The sequence below is a fragment of the Colobus angolensis genome, unplaced genomic scaffold, assembly GCF_000951035.1.
Source record: "Colobus angolensis palliatus isolate OR3802 unplaced genomic scaffold, Cang.pa_1.0 Scaffold92, whole genome shotgun sequence".
Classification (NCBI taxonomy): domain Eukaryota; kingdom Metazoa; phylum Chordata; class Mammalia; order Primates; family Cercopithecidae; genus Colobus; species Colobus angolensis.
Window position 1 is genome coordinate 7,190,557 of NW_012123154.1, and position 22,820 is coordinate 7,213,376.

A 22,820-nucleotide genomic window follows, 5' to 3' on the forward strand; every position below is an offset into this window, starting at 1 on the left:
GTATAATAAAAAAAAAATTTAAAAAAAAATTAAATATATATATATATGTGTGTGTGTGTGTGTATATATATATATACACACTATAAAGAACATGTTTGGAATGCAGTTTCTAAATCTAGAGGAATTTAAAGTCAAACTCATAAGAAGTATAGAATTAGATATCATGAAAAATGTTACATATTTTCATAGGGCAGATTATCATAATAAATGTAATTTAAAATGTTAACAAAAGGCAGTAAATATAACCTAAGGAATTGACATGATTTGATAAGCTACTTTGGATTTCTTTGCTATATAGAACATAAACTGTTTCAAACAAATAGATCTAATTGAACAGAGCATTATTCACTATATGCTAAAACAATACCTTTGTGAAAATTCAGGAATCAGAGTAGGGAAACCAAGTAACTGACATGTAAGTGAAGCTATAAGTAGGGTCAAAACAAAACCACATTTCAGTGGGAGAATAGAATGTATTCTGTATGAAACTCCCAAACCCCATAACATACACTTTGATAGAACTATAGCAGGAGCCAGCTTCTACATCAAAGATAACCTAGGAATCGTCATGTTTACATTGGACAAACCTGGGATGTGACAGTATGGCCTTACCATGTAATTATTTATTCATACACTGTTTAATGTCTTCTGTCCAAAACATAGGACACTGAAGCAGTTCTGGTGAAGAACACACATGATTCCTGTTTTCATGGATCTTATATTTTAGCAGGGGAGTAGAAATTAAGCAATTTCATTGTAGTTTTCATTTCCAGTTGTGATAAGTGCTGGAAAGAACAAGTACAGTGGTAACAAGAATATATAATAAAGAGACCTTACCTAGTTTGTGGATGAGGCAGGGCCTTCCTGAAGTTTGAGCTGAAGGTGAGAACAATTTACAAAGCAAGGGGAAAGGTGACTGGAGAGTCTTATGAGGTCTCTGATGTCAACTTGCAAGAGTAAGGCTGAGGTGGTGAAATGGGCTGGGTTCAGAGGGTGCCTGTGAGCGAGGTCAAGGATTTTCATCTTCACCTTTGAGCACTGTCAAGTCAGATCTGCATTTTGAAAAGATTGATTGATCTGGCATGTAACAGACTGGAGAGACAAGAGTCAATACAGGGAGAAGAGTTAAGTTAGCTGTAATCATCCAAATTGGGTCTTTCCCTGCGTCACATCTCTCTCTGCCTGATAAGGAACCAAAGGAGATGATTTTCAAGAAAGGGATGTTCAGTGGTGCCCTGTGCTGCTGAGAACCGTGTGAGATGAGTGCTGAAAACCTGTGCTGATCTGGCGCTGCAGTGACCTCAACGGGTGGCCTTAGCTGGAACTGTTTAGTGGATGGATAGGACAGAGATGATCATTTAAACCAGTGTGGTGGCAATGACGGAGAAGGGGAGTGGGCAAAGTTGAGAAACGCTTAGAAGGTAAAATTGGCAGGTCTTGATGCGTGGATGTAGCTGGGGGGAGACAACAAGGTGCCAGGAGCCACATACACTCTTCCACTTCTGCAGCCTGGTGGCAGGAGTGCTCTTTTCCTAATGTGGGAGAGACTGGAGACAAGGATGGAGCAGGGGCTCGTGAGTCCATTTGTTTACGTGGTGATAGTGAGATTTCTTTGAGGCATCCAAGAGGAGAGACCCAAATGAGCCATTTGGTGGTGTTTGACTCTCAGAAGAGAAGTCTACTTCGTGACTGTGAGTGTGGGAACCATCAGAGTAGTTACGTGGCTATCAGGACCAAGCTCTGAGATCCCTTAAGGAGAGCAGACTGAGGGAGACATGAGGTGGTTCTGTGGTTGGACTTTGAAGAAAACCAGCCTTTAAGGACTGCTAAGAAAAAGATGAAGTGAAAAAGAAGATTGGGAGGAAGAAACGAAAGACCAAAGGGGAGAGTATGGTCACCCTGAAGTCCAGGGGCAGCGGTGTTGGGAGAAGAATGGTGTCGCTAAAATTGTAATGAGGGCTGGCAAGTGTCTGTCAGATCAAATGAGGCACTGGAGTGGGGGTCTCAGCAGGAACCTTTTCAGGGATGGGGTCAGGGTCTGAAGACAGGTGGGAGTGAGTTGAGTAGGGGAGAGGAAGAGATGAGCCATGAGATGTAAATGACTCTGAAGAAATTAGATTGTTCAATGGAAGAAAGAGAGGGTGAGGGGAAGCAAGCTTAAGAAAAAGTGGCATTGCTTTTTTAAGTCCTTAGAGGCTTGAGCATGTTTAAATGCTGACACTACTCAGGGAGACAGAGTAAGCACACATTCACTGCTCCTTCATCTTTCAAATGCACCAAAAGGACAAAATGATCTATTAAACATTGTTCCCTACTGTGCCTCAATACTGAGAATGTCTGAAAGGTAGTAGGTGCTCAATTTTTCTTTATTAAATGAATAAGAAAGAATAAACTTATAACCATGCTGGGAAAAAGAAGGATGTTTGCTTGTAGTGTGCCAGAAAATTGGAGGTATTTTGGAAGATCAGGTTGACTGAGGAAGCTATGACCCATGGGGCCCTGGAGAGGCCTGTGTGGAGATGAGACTTCCTTACAGCAGAGCAGAGAAGAAGCACTGAGCCTTGTGCCAGCAAATGAGGGAGGCAAGGGCAGCACAACCTGATTAGGGTGGGGAACACTTTATTCTCAGGGGCTGGCGGCAGAGGCGTTTGGCCCTAGGTTAGAGGTCTGAGAATTGTTTCCTAAACAAAAGCAGGGAATCTGCCCATGAACACCAGGATCCAGTTGATTCCCAGGGTACAGTTTTGGCTAATTCAAAACCTCCACCACAGACGCAAAGAAAATTTTAAACAGGTAGTAAGTGACTGCCCTGGAATTGGAATCCAAGCCTGTTTTACCCTAGACCAAACTCTTCTCCATCCTACTCTCTAGTCGGCTGTTTCCCAGTGACTAAACCTTGCAGGTTCAAAGATGCATAAGGCATTGTCTCCACCCTTGAAGCATGTTGTCAGTTTCTGTGTTACAATGAAAGTTACGGGATTTTGTTTCTTTTTTTTTTTTTAGTAGTATATGAACCTCCAGAAAATGAAAGGATAGAAATCACAGGTAAGTTTTTTCTATAAGCAGATATTTTCTGCAAGTCAGCTTTCCCTGTATTTTGTTAAAACTCTTACTTGTGGAACAAAGAATAAGTGTAGAAAAAAATGCAAGACATTTTCAAGTCAGTAAGAAAATAATTGAGTATCAAAATTGAAGTTAATATTCTAGTATAAATACTCTCCATCAGAAGACCCAGTTTAAAAAGAGTCAAATTTAGCAATCTGGGTGGACGCGAGTTAATTTAGGAATCTGAGTGAAGGCGAGTGAATGTAAGATGTGTCACTGGTTGGCAACATGTAATGGATTCTGATTTTATTATTTATTTTAGAAGTAACTGTTCCTCCTGAGGATATTCCTGTAGAAGATTCACAGGTAATTGTAGAAGGTAAGTTAAATTTATGGAAATGGTTTTACCTTCCATATGAGAATTATGTTTGTTTATTCAATTATTTATTGAACATTTCCTGCTTGCTGTCTGTACAGTGCTCAGGAGCTAGGAGTACAAGAGGGAAGAAAAGACAGAGTCCTGTTTTCACTGGGGCTGGCATTCCAGTAGCCAAACAGATAATAAATAAAGGAATTAAGGATTGCGAGAAGTACAATGATAGTGATAGAAACAGGCTACTGTAACAGCAAACAACTGAGGGTGTGGAGGGCTACCCTGAGTAGCAGCAGGTTACCACCCCTGAGGGGCGAGCTGGTGAGAAGGGCGTAGCTATGGGCAGAGACGGGTTGAAAGATGGTCTTTATGTCATGACTCAGCTGGGAAAACAAAACTATATATATATATATATATATATTTTTTTTTTTTTCGTGGCAGAGAACTGAAGGGATGGTTTCTGAAAAACAAAAATAATCGCGTGTATTAAACAGTGACGCTTCAATAGAACTCATATTTAAATTAGTTCTTAGCAGTTTACAGAGTTATTTCACATATATTATTTCAGTTGCTCCTCATAGTAGACACTGAGAAACAGGGAGGGCAGAGATCTTTGTACTTATTTTGCAAATGAAGACCTGAAGCTAGAGTGAGGTCAGGTGAGTGACTAGCCCTAGGTTTCATAGCTGTAAGTGACCAAGGGGACATTCGATCCAGGACTGGGGTGTGTGGGTGACTCTGCATGGGGGTGTGAAGGTGTGAGGAAATAGGAGTGTCTGCTTTAACAACCATAAGTTGCCAGGAGGAGCATGTAACACGGAGAATTTTGCTCATAAAATTACTCTTAAAATTTATTTAGGAGCAGCTAATTGTCACCTTTCAGATTAAATGTTACTGCTTTTGAGCTTGCTTAGGCAGAACGGAAAATGGAATGGTGCAGTTGACTGAAATGGGGGGTGATAGGTATAAGGGAATGGGGGAGGCTAAATTGCTCTCTGTGTACACTTAGCTGCTGCAAGAGACCCCTGTACAGGCACTGTGGGCCCTTGGGTAAAAAGGCAGGATCCATCTCTGTAGCAAGGCTGGATTGAGTTGAGATTTTTTTCTCACCTTTTGTTATTCAGTTCTCTATGAGGGATCTTAATGTTCTGAAGAATATTGCTGAGTCTATGTGTTTATTTGGTAAGAAGTAGAAGATAGAAACCCATAATCTTTGGGAAGAACTTTCTTCAACCTACCCCACGTATGGTTTATAGAAAAGAACTATGCAATTTGACCCTACCTTTCTTGGTTTAGAAATAGTTTTTTCCTAAGACTTCTCAGTATTTTAATATGTTGATAGAGGATGTAGCAGAGGCTGCTAAGGGAGTTTCCTGTCCTGGGCAGTGGGGCACCCAGCTATGCACCTGCCGCCCACCCTGCATCTTCTGTGCTGGGCTCCTGCAGTGCCTGAGTAGGCAGTGAGGGGAGCTCATCTCTCACACCAACCAACCTCGTTTTCCCTGTCTCCTCTTCTCTCAGCCAGTTGTATCAGTATATACTTAGATTCCCAGACCAGAAACTTGGAACTCATTTTTGAGTCCTCCTCTCCGTCTGTCTCTATAACTAATCCCAAGACATGTTAATAGACTCCCTAAACATTTCTCAAATCCATTTTTTTCTCCTTAGCTCTTGTGCAGCCCTTTGTCTGGCTCGGCCCTTTCTCATCTTCCTAGATAATAGCAGTAGTCTGCTAGCTAGACATCTTGACTCTCTTCTTGTCCCCTTCAAATCCATCTTTCACATGCTGTTAGGATGATCTGTCCAAAAGTATAGCTCATATTGTGTCAGCCCTGTGTTTAAACCCTTCTGTTATTCTCCATCTGTGTCAGTAAAGTTACTTTCAGTTGCAGATGATAGAAAACCAAACTCAAACTGGCTTGAGCAACAAAGAGATAGGTACAGATCAGTTAGGACCTTGCAAGGCCTACCAAGGTTTTTTGGATTATATTCTAGGCACAGTGTGAATTATGAAAATTATTAAGGTATAGCATAATCTGATTTTTGTTTTAGATGTGAAAGTGAATTACTTTCACTAGATTGAATGGCGCAAGAATGGAAGCAGAGCGAAACACCCTGTTAGGAAAATATTTTGTACTAATCCAACGAAGTGATTGTGGTAGCCTAAAATAAGATCATGGCAGTGGGAATGGAGGGGAAAGTGTTGAACTTGAGATATATTTTAGAATTAAAATTAATTGACTTGCCTGATGGCTGTGAAGCAAAGATGAAGAATAAAGGGGGCCTTTTTTTGGTTTAAGTAACTTTTAGATGATGGGGTCAGTTATAGAGAAGAAAATTATTAATAGAATGTATTGGTTTTGCTGTTACTTTTGCACCAACCTAATACATTCTGTTCTATTGATAAAGTGTTACTATGTCTCCAAATAATTAAGAACAAAATAAACAGGCAAACCTATTAAAAACCAGTCACAACATAGCTATTCAATGGTCACTGCACTGCCATTGTAAGAAAGAAGTATTGCCAGACACTAACAGTGGTTAGTGGGAATGGGTGTGATTTTTGTTGCTGTTTTCAATTACTTTTATGTAAAATATTCCCAAATATTCTGTTTTGAGCATGTGTCATTTTTATAATTAGAAGCAAATTAATGCAAGAAGAAAAATTATTAAAATAGCTCCATAAATATTTTGTGTTTTAGAAAATGCTGTTAAAAAAATCTTTCTTTTGGCCAAAGATTGTTAACAATTTTTTTTTTTTTTTTTTTTTTGAGACGAGTTTAGCTCTTGTTGCCCAGGCTGGAGTGCAATGGCATGATCTCAGCTCACCACAACCTCCGCCTCCCGGGTTCAAGTGATTCTCCTGCCTCAGCCTCCCGAGTAGCTGGGGTTTCAGGCATGTGCCACCATGCCCAGCTAATTTTTTATTTTTAGTAGAGATGGGGTTTCTCCATATTGGTCAGGCTGGTCTCAAACTCCCGACCTCAGGTAATCAGCCCGCCTCAGCCTCCCAAAGTGGTGGGATTATAGGTGTGAGCCACCGTGCCTGGCCCGATTGTTAACAATTCTTAAGGACCAAAAGGAATGTTGATATAATATTATCTCTAGGTTAAGGTAATGTTAAATGGGTTGCTAGGTTTGAAGATATTAATATGTGGTGTAATTTCATAGAGCAAATCAGGTCACTATATCTTTAAATCACTGGGTGGGGACATCCACTACCTCTTTAGTTGTAACTGGGTTGAAGCAACCAAGTGTCTTTCCACAGCTCTGTTATCAAATCTGATGCAAAATTGTGGGGAAAGCTTAGGTTTTAGTCCATAGCTCCTTTGCTAGACAGTGGAGTTTGAGGTTAGTCAGGCAGGTACTATAAAACCTACTATGCTGAACCATTGAGAAATACACAACATTTTGCTAAGTTGTAGCTGATCGTTCTTTGTTGTGAGGGTATAAAAGCCTAATGTTTTTATTATGATTTCAATTGAATTTTTTAAAAAGTCTATGAAAAGTATCATCATTACTTAAATCTGGCAATTCATATTTTAAACACTGATCAGCAATATGTAACAGATTATAAATTTATTATCTATTTTAGAAGTAAGCATTTCTCCTGTGGAAGAACAACAGGAAGTACTACCAGGTATGACATTTTGGGTGTTGTATTTTCCTCTTTTGTTATTCTTATATATCCTGTTAATATTACCAACAGCTTTATAATGAATCTACGAAGCATAAAAATTTTGAGAGAGATTAACTATACCTTAATTTAAAAATTTTCTGTGTTTTTATCAGTTTAACCAAAGTAATGGAAAATACACATCAGATTCAGTGCAGTACATATTCGCTGAGCTAGAATTTGAGGAACGTTAATGATCATATGATTTTGCCATTATAGACGGTGGTAGTAGTAAGAGTTTTTTTGTTTTCCTCTTTGATTGACAGACTATTTGATGGAGGATGTGGAATCAGAATTGCCTTAGGATGAAAGTTGAATAGTGTGTAAATTGTGACATTACTCCTCTTCCTCCCCATTCCCCATCTCTCCTGAGAGCATGTTTAGTTAGTGCTTTGTGACAGTCCAGGCTGCCCAGTGCTTGTCAGTGCCCCAGGGTGTTTCCTTTTAGTTCACTGCATTGCACACTTTTCCCTGTTTTTTCCTACTTTCCTCCACCTGACCCCTCTTGTCACCAGTTAGTATAAAGAATGGGAACAGCATTTCCACCAAAGCCTATGCTTTCAATTGCATTTTAGAGATGACATAAACTATACCTGCAAAGAGAAGTGAGTTGATAAACCTCCTATTCTCATAGTGGGAAAGAATGTTCTGTCGAAGAGGATTTGGAAAATCCTCCCTCTTTCCCAAGTGTATTTCTTCTCATTTCTGCATTTCATTTTTGTGTCATATTTATTTGTTCAACCTTTATTTATATTTTCTCCATTTTAACATGAATTTTGTAGCAGTGATGTGCATTTCTATTACTGATTTTGGTAGAAATAATTGTGCCTGCCAAAATTTATTAAATGCTAAATTTCAATTTTCTTTCTTTAATAATAAAAAAAGGATAAAATAATCAAAGAATATATTTAGTTTTATATGGGATGCCTTAGGTTTTGATAATTTTCCTGTCATGTGCATTAATAATAATTATCTGTAGAAACAAATATTTGATTAAGAGAATGGAATTATTAGTATTATAATATAAATGAGAAAAGCAGTCCATGGAGAAATTGACCTTTTACATGATGACTACTAGGCAGTGTGTATCTGTGTTTAAAATACTTGGACATGGCAAGGGCAGCTGATATGTATGTCCTTCTGCTGGTTTCCTTTTCATTTTTGAATAATGCTTCACAGAGTACCCTGTTCCTATCAAAAAGGCAGGACCAGTTACAGAATTAGCATTTTGATGACTATTCCATGCCTTAACAGAAAATTATTTTATATTCCTAAAAATAATGTTTCTACAACATTAATATATTTCCAGTTATAGTTCATATTTTAAAATAGTGATCTAATTTTTGCGAAGATATGAAAGATAATATTTTTCAGACCAAAAATTTCTGTACTTTTATTTTAACATTTTATAAACCCAATAGTTTATTTGGAATGTAAATATGAAACACCAAGTGTCTGAGGTGATGGAATAAGGTGCTTTTTTTAGATTTTTAAGAACCAAAGCACATACAAATCAAGATTTGATTAATGTGCATAGTTCCTGACCTATAATAAGCTCCCAGTAAGTGGTGGCTGTGACTATTGTTTAGTAATTAATTAGCCTGATCTTAGAGGTAGACCAAGATCTACCTCTGTGATGGGTGTGAGGGCCATCTGGCTGTGACATCTGTCACCCCATTGATCTCCAGGATCGATTCGGCTGATCTGACTGGCCAGGCACGTGTCCCCTTCCTCCCTCTCCACTCCATGTGCGTCCCTCCCAAAGCTGCATGCTCAGTTGAAGAGGACGACCATCCCCGATAGAGGAGGTCCTGTCTTCAGTGAAGGGTATATGGGTAGCTGTGCTTCCCTGCTAGAACCTCCAAACAAGATCAAGAGAAGCTACATTCTGAAAGACCTCATGGAGGTCTACATTCTGAAAGACCTCATGGAGAAGTTGTAACCTATAACTTGGTATCATAAACATTTGAATGATCCACTGCATTGTGGTAGTTTGACCCTGCCAGTAGAGGATATAAGGCTGAGAATCAGCAATACAGTCATGTGTTGCTTAATGACAGGGATACAGACTGAGAATGTGTCATTAGGTGATTTTGTCCATGTATGAACATCATAGAGTAACCTACTACATATACATATAGGCTATATGATACAGCATATTGCTTCTAAACTATAAACCTGTACAGCATGTTACTGTACTGAATACCGTAGGCAGTTACAATGCAATGATAAATATTTGTGTATGAAAACATATCTAAACGTAGACAAAGTATGGTAATAATTGGTATAGAAGATTAAATAAAAAGATATACTTGTATAGGGCACTTGATGAGTAGAGCTTACAGGACTGGAATTTGCTCTCAGTGAATCAGCAAGTGAGCGGTGAGTGAATGTGAAAGCCTAGGACATTACTGTACCTTACCGTAGACTTTATAAATGCTGGGCTACACTAAATTTATTAAAATTTTTCTTTAATAATTAACCTTGATTTACTGTAATTTTTTTAAATTTGTAAACCTAATTTTTAAAAAGTTTTTGATGATTTTGTAATAAAAATTAGTTTAAAACACAAACATATATAGCCATATAAAAATATTTTTATATCCTTATTTTATAAGCATTTTTATTTTCAATTTTTTAAAAACTTTTTAAACTTTTTTGTTAAAAACTAAGACACAGACATATTAGCTAGGCCTGCAGGATCATCAATATCACTGTCTTCCACCACCACATCTTGTCCCACTGAAAGGTCTTCATGTGTAATAACAGGCATAGAGTTGTCATCTCCTATGATAACAATGACTTCTTCTGGAATACCTCCTGAAGGACCTGCCTGAGGCTGTTTTACAGTTAACTATTTTTTAACAAGTAAGAATATAGTATAAAAGTACCATAAAAGTATGGGAGAGTAAAACCATTAACAGTCCTTTATTATCATTGTCATGTGTTATGTATTGTGCATAATTGTGCTATGCTTTAATACAACTGGCAGTGCAGTAGATTTGTTTATGCCAGCATCACCACACACATGAGTAGTGTGTTGTGCTGGGATGTTATGAAAGCTAAGATGCACCTAGACAATAGGAATTTTCATTATCAAAGGACCACCATTGTATATTTGGTCTATCGAAAACATTGCTACGTGACATGTGACTGTATTTTTAACCATTGCACTTGGTTTTCTTATTTTCTATAAATCTTAAGTCTTACACTTAGTCCTACTTCATATTACAATGTTTTTATTATTCACTTGTGCAATCTTCAAAAATGTATATTTGTGGTATTGTTTCTCAGTCTAATTTTGCATCTGATTGCAGGAACACTAATTGTAAGGCCTACCTCCTTGCCATTTTTCAGTCTTTAAAATTCTTTTATTCAGTGGAAGACTCAAATTGAGGACTTCTGCAAAGTGCTGGATATTCGTTCACTTTTTCTTGGCCCTTGGAACCTAATTGATGATTGATCTGCCTTTCCTGATTATCCTAAGACTAAGTTATACAGTCTTAATATAGCTTATCAAAGTTCATAATAATGTAGCTATCAATGTGCTAATCCCAAGGGGCATTATCACCATTGCCTCCATCTAAAGTAGGGGACAGTGAACTTTCATGTTTGTTAAGCATTATGTAGGCGTTCTTCTAAGCACGTTCCATGGATTGACCTTTAATAGTTCTAAGACCTCAAGAGGTAGATATGCCATTATCTCCATTTTACAGATGAGAACACTGAGGCACAGCAAGGCCAAGTAACCTTCCCCAGGTCACAGAGCTGACAAGGTAGAAATGGGATTGATCTTTGCATTCTGGCTCCAGAGTCCACACTGTCAGCTGCCGTTTTTCAAAGGATTTTAAATAAATGAAGACCTGACAGCTGAGAGATTTGAGAGCTGTTTTGGTGTGGTAAAATCAGATGTGTTATATATTCTTCAGCGTCTTTCTATTAATCTGCATTAGTTCATCACATAGGCCTCCGGAATGTCAAAGGTTGAATTATGATGTATAGTAGAAAAGTAAGTTGTCCAGTAGTTTTCATCCTGACTTCTTTCTTGCATATTTATAAGTTTTTAAGTGCTGTACAGGTGGATTCTTGGCAAGCATGTGGAAGCTCAAGCTTAAGATTTGATTTTTCTGATATTGCAGGCCAATCATTTGGAATATTAGACTTTTAAGATTGATTTTGGAATTTCTCATCCATTAGCAGGTTTTCACCTTTCTCCTTAGATTCGTATTTTTACTTGAAATCATACAGCATATTTGTAGCAATATGACAGCATAAACATACATAACCCAAATTGAATGACTTATGAAGGAATTACTTGTGAAAGCTCATTGGTGTAAAAGTTCCTCTCAAATAATACTTTAGGTCATATGACTGAATCTATTAACTATTTTTCTGTTATACCATGCCAGAAAAGAATTTTAAAAGTTAGTTTATGTTTTGTGTAATCATGTTCTTCAGAATGGAGATATGTGAGCATCATGGTTTCTGGGTAATTCTGCTGCTCCTCTCTTTAAAAATGGAGATGCCACTTGCAACTTATCCCACTGCTGAGTATTCTAGCAGTGGTAACAGTTTCACTCCATTGCATCCATCCAGAACTTTCACTCAGGTCTCCCCATCACCCAGCATTTTTTAACATTGATCAGTAAGGCCTATAACCGGTTTTAGGCTAGCATCACCAGAGGTCTGGGGCAAAGGGGAAATTGACTTTATATTCTTAGTAGCTAATATTCCATAAGTGCTTTATATATATATTGTTGTTATTGATCATCTATTCAAAAAATATATATTGAGCAACTGCTGTGGGATAGGCTCTGTGCTGGCTAGTGAAGATACATGATTGACAATGCTGTGCTGGCTTGGTTCACAGTCCTGTGGGTACATGGTGGAGTAAAATAAATACAATTAATTTCTCAGAGTTGTGCACAGCAACACACAGAAGGAGAGATAACTCACCCCGCTTCAGAGGGGTGGGACAGAGAATGAGGTTAGCCTCCCCGATGTCCTTGTGCTAGTTTTAGCTGTTTTGAGGTGTTGATAAAAAGCTCCAGCAGCTGGCAGGAGGAGAGCAGAGGAAGCTAGAGCTTACAAAGCACAAAGGCCATGACAGCATGCCAGACAGGGGTGAAAGAGGACAAGGGAAATGTAGTCAAGTGTGTCTTCTCAGAGGATCTTATATACTGTGTTTAAAAGTGTTGATTTGCTGGGCACAGTGGTTCACGCCTGTAACGCCAGCACTTTGGGAGGCCAAGGTGGGAGGACTACTTTAGCTCAGGAGTTTGAGACCAGCCTGGGCAACATAGTGAGACCCCATCTCTAAAAAAAAAAAGCCAGGCTTGGTGCCACGTGGCTCTGGTCCCAGCCACTCAGAAGGCTGAGGTAGAAGGATTACTTGAGACCAGGAGATCAAAGCTACAATAGGCTGTGATCACACCACTGCACTCTAGCCGGCGTGACAGAGTGAGGCCCTGTCTCAAAAAAAAAACATAACATTTGGATCTGTGCCTAAAAATGACAAGAAGCCACTGAAAAAATCCAAGCAGAGGAGTCACATGATCAAATCTCAATTTGAAAAGTGTTAGTCCAGCAAGGAGGTAGAGACTAGTAAGAGGCAGCTACCAGAGACTAAGCCAAAAATGGTGGGAGCTTGGTTGCAGTAGAATGAATGGAAAGGTGCCTGATTTCGTGGAAACTGGGGCTGGAAATAATTTGATGGGAGAGGGAGAGGAGTCCAGGTTCCTACATTTCTGGCTTGAGTCCTTGTGAATGAATGGCAGAATGTTAATGGAGAGAGAGGAGAAGGCAGGAGGAAATAGAGAGTAGCAGAAGAGATGACGGTCCTAGTTTTGGAGATGTTAGATTTGCACCATAACCACTTCTGAGTGGGGTCTTCAGACATTTACTGGAATTGTTCAAAATTGCAGTAGAACTTTTAGTTTATTTGCTTTTTTATGAATACTCATCATTATACTTTGAACAACTTTCCATTTTCCCAAGGTACTTCTGAAATGTATCTTCCTCTTAAATCAAAGTCCAGAAAATTGTCGAATGCTAAGACAATCTAAAACTCATTTTAAAAAACTTTTCTATTGGGGTATAATTTACACATGTGGAAGTGCTTAAATGTTGAATTTTTCCATGCGTATATACCTGTACCCATTACTCAGATCAAGATAAAAAGATGTAAACCTTTTAGCACCCCAGAAATATCTTTCTCTTCCTACCTCTCAGTAATACCCCAACCAGAAGTAACCACTCTTGTGAACTGTGTCATCGTAGATTAGTTTTGTCTGCTCTTGAATTTAAGATCCGTAAACACACACATTTGTTTTTGCGACTTGTTTCTGTTCAACATCTTGTCTGTGGTTTCATCCACCTTGTTATGTGTAGTCATTTGCTCTAATTCATAACTATTTCCTACAGTTTTTAATCCATCCTAATGTTAATGGACACAGTTTTTTTTTCCCTCAGTTGTTGACTATGAAGAAAGCTGCTATGAATATTTTTGTACTGCCTTTTTGAGGGAATATAAGCATTCATTTATGTTGGATATGTAAAGGTATACATAAAATGTCTAGTTGTTCTCAAACAATTCCACTTACATAAAAAGTTTTGGTTGCACATGTGTAGATAGTAGATAGAAATTGTTAGGAAAGGAGGAAAGAAGAAAGGAAATATTAGAATCCAGCTTTAAAAATTATATCAAGATTTTGCAGGGCGTCTCTGTGCACCAGCTCCTTTTCTAGTTTAATTGTAACACAAATCCAATGCTGCGATAGTAAAACAAATCAGATACTGAAGTTAAGAATGAAAAAAAATTGTAAAAACTTGGATAGGAATTAATTTTACTTCTTTTAAAATACTTATATACTTTTATTGTCAACCATTTATGTTATCAATATGTTTTAAATTTATTTTAATTTTTAAAGCAATATATTTTAAATGCAGCTTATAGTGTCCAGTTGATCCTTGAAACTGTTTCTTGTGTTTATTTTTCAAATACCATACTAGATTTCTGTTTCTTTTTAATAGAGTGAAAATACTGAAGAAAGAAATTTAATGCTGTGTTTCTTAAAATATTGAGATTATTCAGTTCAGTTGTAATTCTCGAGTGCTCTAAAGAACCTCAGATTTTCATCAGTAGCTTTGCAAGTCATCCCCAGGGGCTTCTTTTGGTAGTTGATTATTCTGTTACCAAGTTGTCCTTAAAAAAAAAAAAAAATTACTGTGTTGGTGGGTTTTTTAAAAAGTAGAATGAAAATGAAGCAATTTCACAGTCTATGTCTGGTTGGTCCTTTAATTTAGATTTCCCCTTATTTTTGCAGATACTTAAAGCTTCAAAAAGACTGCCCCTACCACCACAGGAGGACCAGCCTAACCATACGCTCCAAAAGATGGCTGTGATAGATCTTGTGAAGCAATTACTGAGCAGATCAAGATCTTTGGGAAGGAACACTAAAGATGTTTTCAATGAATTATAGTCCACTGGCATTTTAGTGTATTTTTTTTTTCTTTTTAGAAACACATGTTTCTAAAAAATGTCATGTTGCATTCCTGCATGTCCCTTTTGATAGCATTAGTGGATCCATTGGATTTCTTTTTTCTTTTTATGACATAGATTTTAGTCTTACCTGAATTTATGTGTGTTTTTCAGACAGTAGTTAATAATTATATTGGTGATGTAGCAGCAATTGTGTTGGCAGGGTTTGCATATATTATTAGTAATTAGCACTAACTGTTGGACTGACTTGTGTAAACTGCGTTAAACGTGATTTAAAAGCTATTAAGAGTACTTTGTGTGAGCACTCCTAAGAATGCTAACAGAGATCATCATTAGCTGTGAAGATTTGAGTTGTATATATCTGCAGTGATATTCTTATCAGAAACTTCTACATTAGCTTCAAGTATTCAGATTAACACTTTTGAAATTGTTGTAGCTTTTAGCTGATTAATTAGAAAAATTTAATATTTCAATGAAAGTTTTAAATTATCAGTTATTTATTTTTTCAAATGAGAGGGGAAAGCTGAAATTCCTTGTTAAGACACAAGGAAAAAGAATGACCCTACTATTATCATGCAAAAATGCTTTGTTAGCACCTTGGATTAATCGTATAATAGCTATAGTCTCTTCAGCATTTGTTTAAATTTTAGAAAATCTGTATAAATTACTGGTGCATAACTTAAAGATTATTCTGCCTTTGGCTAATTAAGTAATTCCCCTGCAGCACTAGAGACCGCTCAGTGCTCTAACTAGATGAACTCAGTAATGCCTCGAGCTGGGCTGATTGAGGATGTGTGAAAAGCTCACAGAGCCCGATGCCTGCTGCTATTTCACAGCGATGAGCCTTTTTCTTTCTACACTGAAGATTTTCTTCTTTATTTAATGTGGTTTATTTTGGCTCAGAAATAATTGCTGTGTTGAAAATAATCCTTTGTCAGAAAAGAAGGTAGCTACCACATCATTTTGAAAGGACCATGAGCAACTATAAGCAAAGGACCATGAGCAAAGGACCATGCGCAACTATAAGCAAAGCCATAAGAAGTGGTTTGATTATTAGGGGTAGCTCTTGATTTTGTTAACATTAAGATAAGGTGACTTTTTCCCCCTGCTTTTAGGGTTAAAATCAAAGAGATTTCTATATTTTTATCACTATAGATCATAGTTATTATACAATGTAGTGAGTCCTGCATGGGTACTCAATGTGTAATGAAACCTGAAATAATAAGATAATAAGAAAAGCAATAATTTTCTAAAGCTGTGATATGGATGATACAGAGGTGATACTCAAATTATAATAAAGTTCTTCATTTTGTGAATTATAGAATGCTACTTTTTATAAAGCCATATTTTTTTAGGAAAACTAAGTGACATAAAACTGATGAACGAGTAAAATAAGCTTCACTGGATTTTTGTAGAACTCTGGACATTGAGGATTCATTATGCTGTGGTTAACTTTAAATATTTTTTAATTCCAAATATCTGAATTAATGAGCCTTGTCTTTACAAATATGTGCCATTGTGCAACATCAATGAATTTTCTAAAAATAATGTAAATGTCTTCTATTAAATGTTGAGTGCAATAAAATACGGAAGAATTCTCTATATTGTCGTTATTTTTGAAGTATAAGATATTTTTAATTTGTTACATAATAAAGTCAGTTCCTTTTATCCTTACTGGTATTTTAGAAGATTATAGCATTTTTGATAACTAAAATCACAAAGGAATACCTTCAGCCAGTTAACGTATTTCTAATAGATAATGCTTATTTTACATTTACTATCATGCTACATTGCCAGGAGGCAGGATTAAAATTAAATAGCCCCTGCATCCATCCTTTGTAGATTTTGTCCTGCACCTAGAAGTTTTGATTATTCCCTGGATAGCCTGCTGCACCTTTTTCCCCCAAGTTTTTAATTTTTATGAGTATATAGTAGATGTATAAATTTGACTATATGAGATATTTCAATACAGGCATAGAAAATGTACAATAAATTATTGTTGGCTATAGTAACCCTGTTGTGCTATCAAATATTAGATCTTATTCATTGTATATAACTATATTTTTGTACCCATTAACCATCTTCACCTCCTGCTCCCCTCTCCCCCAGCTACCCTTCCCACCCTCTGGTAACCATCCTTCTTCTTTCTACCTCCTTGAGTTCAATTGTTTTAATTTTTAGCACCCACAAATTAGTGAGAACATGTGATGTTTGTCTTTCTGTGCCTGGCTTATTTAACCTAATGTAATGACCTCCAGTTCCATCCATGTTGTTTCAAATGACAGGATCCCATTCTTTTTTATGGCTGAATAGTACTCCATTATATGTGTACACACATTTTCTTCATTCATCTGTTGACAGACCTTTAAGTTGATTCCAAAGCTTGGCTATTGTAAATAGTGCTGCTATAAACATGGGAGTGCATATATTTCTTCAATATACTGATTTCTTTTCTTTTGGATATATACCTAGCAGTGGGATTGCTAAGAGAAAACAATGGGGAGACTGTCCAGGACATTGGTCTAGGCAATGATTTCTTGAGTAATACCCCAAAAGCACAGGCAACCAAAGCAAAAACGGAAAAATGGGATCCCATTAAGTTACAAAGGTTGTACACAGCAAAGGAAACAACAAAGTGAAGTGATAACCCACAGAATACATCAAAGTATTTGCAAACTACCCATCTCTCAAGGGATTAACAATGAGAATATATAAGGAGCTCAGACAACTCCATAGGAAAAAATCTACTAACCTGATTTTTAAAATGGGCAAGAGATCTGAATTCTCAAAAGAAGACATAAAAATGGCAAACAGGTGTACGAAAAGGTGCTCTACATTCTTGATCATCAGAAATGCAAATCAAAACTACATTGAGATATCATCTCACCTGAGTTAAAATGGCTTTTATCAAAAGGCAGTAACGAATGCTGGTGAGCATGTGGAGAAAGGGGAACCCTCATGTACTGTTAGCGGGAGTGTAAATTAGTTCAACCAATAGGAAGTTTCTCAAAAGACTGAAAATAGAACTACTGCCCCACCTTATACATGACTTCATACTGGGAGGATATTAATTTCATCGTGAGTGGATGGAAGGGCAGAAATGGGCATGGAAAGTTTTCTTTTCCATTTCCAGTCTTCATTCTCTGGACATAAAAGGAGAACTAAATAAGGAAGAAGTCCCTGGGCTTCTAGAACAGGTTGTTTTCAGCTCCAGCATGTCCAGAGGAAACAAAAATAAACACTAATGGTAAGCAGACCCACTTTTATTGAATGTACCCGCTCAGCTAAGTACTGTGCGCACATGTCAGGGAGCTGAGTTTTCTCAGCAGATAAGTATTACTCCTGCCTGCAAGTGAGCAAAGCCAAGGTCAGAGAGGTGGGGTGCCTGCTGGCCCAAGGTGACACAGCAGTATTCAGAACAACTCTCAGGCAGCTGGTGCGAGCTGGAAGCCATTGGAGGGAGGCCAAAGAGTGGGTAGGAAGATGGTTAGGCAACTTACTAGTAATAGGTGATGGTGATACAGCATGAGCTAAGGAAGTGCTAGTAGAGAAGGAGACTGGAAAGCTGTGAATGAGGACTGGTCAGTGTGGGCGCTCAGGGATAGAGCAGAGTCCCATGTCCAGGTGCAGGGAGAGAACCGATGCCAGTGTGGTAATGCACTCATTACCACAGGGTGGAAATTCGCTTTGAATGTATGTTGAGTCCAGCAAGAACTGCTCACCAGCAGGTTAGCACAGTGCTGGAACATGATAGAGTACAGTATATCTGTTTTTTGTTTATTTTTGAGATGGAGTCTCGCTCTGTTGCCAGGCTGGAGTGCAGTGGTGTGATCTCAGCTCACTGCAAGCTCTGCCTCCTGGGTTCAAGCGATTCTCCTGCCTCATTCTCCCAAGTAGCTGGGACTACAGGCACGCGCCACCACTCCCAGCTAATTTTTGTACTTTTAGTAGAGACAGGGTTTCACCATGTTGGCCAGGATGGTCTCGATCTCTTGACCTTGTGATCTGCCCGCCTCAGCCTCCCAAACTGCTGGGATTACAGGCATGAGCCACCGTGCCTGACCGAGTACAGTATATCTGAATCCACAAAATCCACAAAAGTGATTTGCTTTAGTGGTTGCATTTAAAGATTAATATCCTATTCTTTTTAGTAAGGTGTTTATTGTTCTGACAAAATATTTAAAGGAGAAAAAAAGTAACGTTAAGATAGGTAAAGAGTAGTGTAACATCTTTCTTTTCTGAATATGAATATTTAAACACTAACTATGAGTTACATGTGAGCTTGTACTTTTGTAGTTTTCAGGGGTGGGCTGAGCATATAGCTCCCTTTAGTTAATGAATTCCCCATTACTGGGATATAGAGTGTGATTAAAGTAGTATTTTATGGAATATAGCTTCTGAAATTGGTTTTGTTTGTTTTGTAACCCTAGACAAGATTCCTTAGCCTCTCTATGCCTCAGTTGCCATATTTGTAAAATGATAATTACCTCCTATGAATGATGAGAAGTTTAAATGGGATACTCTGTGTTAAGTGCTTAGAACAATGCCTGCATATAATATAGGCTCAAGTCATTTTCCTCTTTGGCACAGTGAGATTCAAATGAGATCTTCCAGAGTAGCATAGGTACAGAGAATAAAGCAAAGTAGTACTTCATTATTATCTCTGCAGAATGCTCGTGGGGTAAGCTGAATCTCATAGAAAGCTCCTTTACCTAAGCTAAATTTAAGCAATAAAACTCATAGAGCCTAAAACGTATTCTCTGTGTATTTTCTCCATATCCGAAAGGAGTCTCAGAACTCAGCTTGTTGATGTGAGGTGAAGGACAGAAGAGGACAAGAATGAGAATAAGAGAGCTGTTGGCCTGGGGCCTGGAATGATCTGGGCCAGGCTTTAGGTCAGACTGCCACCCCGCTTTTAGATACAGCATGGGAAGTGGAAGAAAGATGGTGGCCCTTGTTTCTGGGCATATGTCCAACCACACTCACTCTCCACGTTCCTGGGAGGATGTGAGTCCAGAGGATGTGGGGAGACCTGGCCAGAGCTCTCCCACATCAGGATCAGCGCCTTCCACTTCTATTTGGAATGTGACCAGTTCAAACCACTCCTCCTTCCTTATTTCCCTCCCAAGACTGGGAAGATCTGTGGAGAGCCCTAAACTCCCCTTCATGACCAGCACCCACCTGTTCTATCTAGTCCAGTTAGAAACTTGCATTTTACGCTTGACTTTTCTGATCACATTAGCCATATGCAATGACTAGGGGATATGGAGGGTTGCAGTGTTCCTGCAGGTACTGCTGATCCCACTAGAAAGAGCTCCTTCAGGACTGGGATTTTTGATGCTTTTCTTCATTGCTGTATATCCGATGACTACAAGGGTGCCAGGCAGACATTATTAGGTGCTCAGTTAATATTTACTGAATGAATGGTATTGAATGGTCTAGTTCAGCTACTTAACTTTATAACAAAGAGGTTATAGTTAAAAAGATCAGAAATTCTAGAACATTCTACCAAGACCTACAAGTCCTTTAAAAAAAAAAAAAAATTCCTGCATTATTCTTGCAGCACTGCCCAGGAGGTATGTGCTGTCAACCTTATAAAATCAACTCTTTGCAAAAGTCAAGACTGGCATTTCTCTGTCTGCTTATTTCTCTTTGAAGAAAGGTACACAGTGGTTCAGTGGAAAGAACGTATGCTTTGGAATTATGTAAACTGCTGGCCTTGATAGCTTTGGGGACTCTAATTTCTCAGCCATCTATTTTCTCCTGTGCACAAAGAGGGAGGTAAGACCTTCTCCAAGGGTGTGAGAAGACAAGAGAATCCATAAATGATGTGCTTAGCACTTAGCCTGGCACACTAGATTTCAAAGTTAGTTCCCCTTTCTTCCTCTTATGGAGCAAAAACACTTGACTTATAAAAAACCCTTCCCTGCATTAAAACCAGCCTCAGATTTACTTTTTATCTCCCCAAATTGAAATGTTTTATAAGAATGAATGTGAGAAACTCCACACCAACAAATTGAGTGATCTGCGTCAATGTTCGCTTGACTGCATCCCTGATCTCACTGACATCCTCAAACAGCTTCTGTGGAAGAGGACAGAGTCTGATTTTTTATCAGTCTCCCAGACTCTGTCTTGTTCCCACTCCAACCCATGTGCATACGCCCATGTTCCTAGAAATACCCAAAGAACAGATAAGTTCCTACTAGTGCTGTAATCAACTGATTACCTTGAAAATTAGATCCTAATTTACCTTACACAGCCGTCCTGATGTAAAGTTATAGGTGCACAAATGAGGTTAAAGGCACATGGTCAGCTCATATGCTGCTGTTTTCCTTGTGAGGGGTGGATGTTCTTTGGCTAGTCTAGGCTCTTGGTGGGTGCCACTGTCCTAGGTGATTCTATTTGTGGAAGAGACACTGACTGTGATTTACTTAGTGCATCTGACACAGGTGGGGTCTTGGGTTCATCTCTGGCTTCTCACCTGGGCTTCCGCACGAGCTCCCCCAATGGATCATCTGTGTATATGTGAAGTCCTTAGAGTAGCAGACTAATATTCCAAGCAGTGTGACATGCTGCATTCCCTTAAAGCACGTGATGTCAATTATTCAAGTTGTTTTCTGGTTTTAAGAGACAATAACAATATTGAACAAGCTTTAGTGATGGCTTCTCCCCACCCACATGTCTTTGTACCTTAGAGATACCTGGAGTTGATGTATCACCCACTCCAACTCTTTACCTTATAGACAAGGAGTACTTAGCCTGGTGCTTAGTCAGTGCTTGGTGACTTTTAGTATAAGTAATTGAAATATGCCCAAATCTTGATATTTTCTAATGAACTTCATTTGTAATGAATTCAGGATTTAGGAAAATTGCTTTGTATGATCAAATATATTTTTCTTTGATTATACTTACTGAATTCATTTAAATATTGTCCTATATTTTGAGATACTGAATGGTGACTTGCATAGTACTTACTATGTTTTGTCTTTAATTTTCAGAAACAAATAGAACAACAGATGATCCACAACAAAAAGCAAAAGGTGAGATTGTCAAATAAACAGCCTTTAAAATGTACATGGGGAAAAGAATAACATGATTTTATTTTCCATCGAAGAATAACAATTTTATTTTATGTCACTAATTAAACGAATTTGTTTCTAGGTTTGTTATTTCAATGATTTTATCATCGACCACTTATTAATATTTTACATAAACATTAAGAGCCAAAGCACAGAAAGAGATTGTAATTCTAATTCTAAATAGCTTCTAATTCTAGTTTTGACATTCACACTCATGTGTCCTTCGGAAAAATACTTAACTTTTGTGCCTCAGTTTTCTCTTCTATAACGTAGGAATCGTAAGAGTACCAACTTCTGAAGGCTGTGTTTCCATGATAGTAATAAAATAAAAATATACGTAAAGTGCTTAAAGCAATAGCTAACAGGGAAAGCACTTAAGGTACATTAAATATTATTTATTGTTGTATGTCAACAACTGTACTAGGTATAGGAATCCAAAGATTCCTAGAACATGATATCTTTTTCAAGGAACTCTGAATTGTTGGAAAGACATGGAAACAAAGTTATAGCTATATAGAAAGAATTATCTCTGCCTTCCAAACGTTTATTACAAAGGCAGTCTCATAAATTTAATAGCCCATAGTATTTTAGTTCAGCTTTCACAGGGGTTCCTAAACTTACTCAGAGTGAAGAACTATTTTTAGTGTTAAAAAAGTATATGGATGATCATAGAATAGTGGCTATTTTTAGTATCAGTTGAATGACATGATCTTTAATGATTGAATATTATTACAATTTCAGGAATGCTTTTAATTTGTAGTGATGAAAGCAGTATGTACATATGTATCTTGTACATACGGTGCATAAGACCTTACTTGGTGTGCAAATGACACTTGATGAACATGTGGAGTTGCTGGCCTCTGGGTGTAATTTCACAGCCCACAAGTTGAGAAGTAGGCATCTAGTTCATGAAAATGTTTCTCTAACTAGTTGTTTTTAATTTTTGTCAAAGTAGTACAAGGATATAGTTCAAAAACTTGAGGTTTATAACAAATAGCAGCAGTCCTCTTCCCTACCACTTCATATCCCCAAGTCCCACTCCTAACTTTCTTTTAGCTCTTTTTCTTTCTTTCTTTCTTTCTTTCTTTCTTTCTTTCTTTCTTTCTTTCTTTCTTTCTTTCTTTCTTTCTTTCTTTCTTTCTTTCT

The 22,820-nt window shown here is 37.8% G+C and overlaps 1 protein-coding gene across 2 annotated transcripts in view; it reads left to right on the top strand.

The window, feature by feature from the left end:
* The window catches only part of ASPH (aspartate beta-hydroxylase), a 195,036-nt gene that overhangs the window by 56,094 nt on the left and 116,122 nt on the right, over positions 1–22,820 (top strand). For both annotated transcript variants that reach the window (XM_011931942.1, XM_011931941.1), the window contains 4 exons: positions 3,004–3,045; positions 3,368–3,424; positions 7,014–7,058; positions 21,594–21,635. In XM_011931942.1, the coding sequence (XP_011787332.1) occupies positions 3,004–3,045; positions 3,368–3,424; positions 7,014–7,058; positions 21,594–21,635 (186 nt within the window). The remainder of the gene's footprint in view (positions 1–3,003; positions 3,046–3,367; positions 3,425–7,013; positions 7,059–21,593; positions 21,636–22,820) is intronic.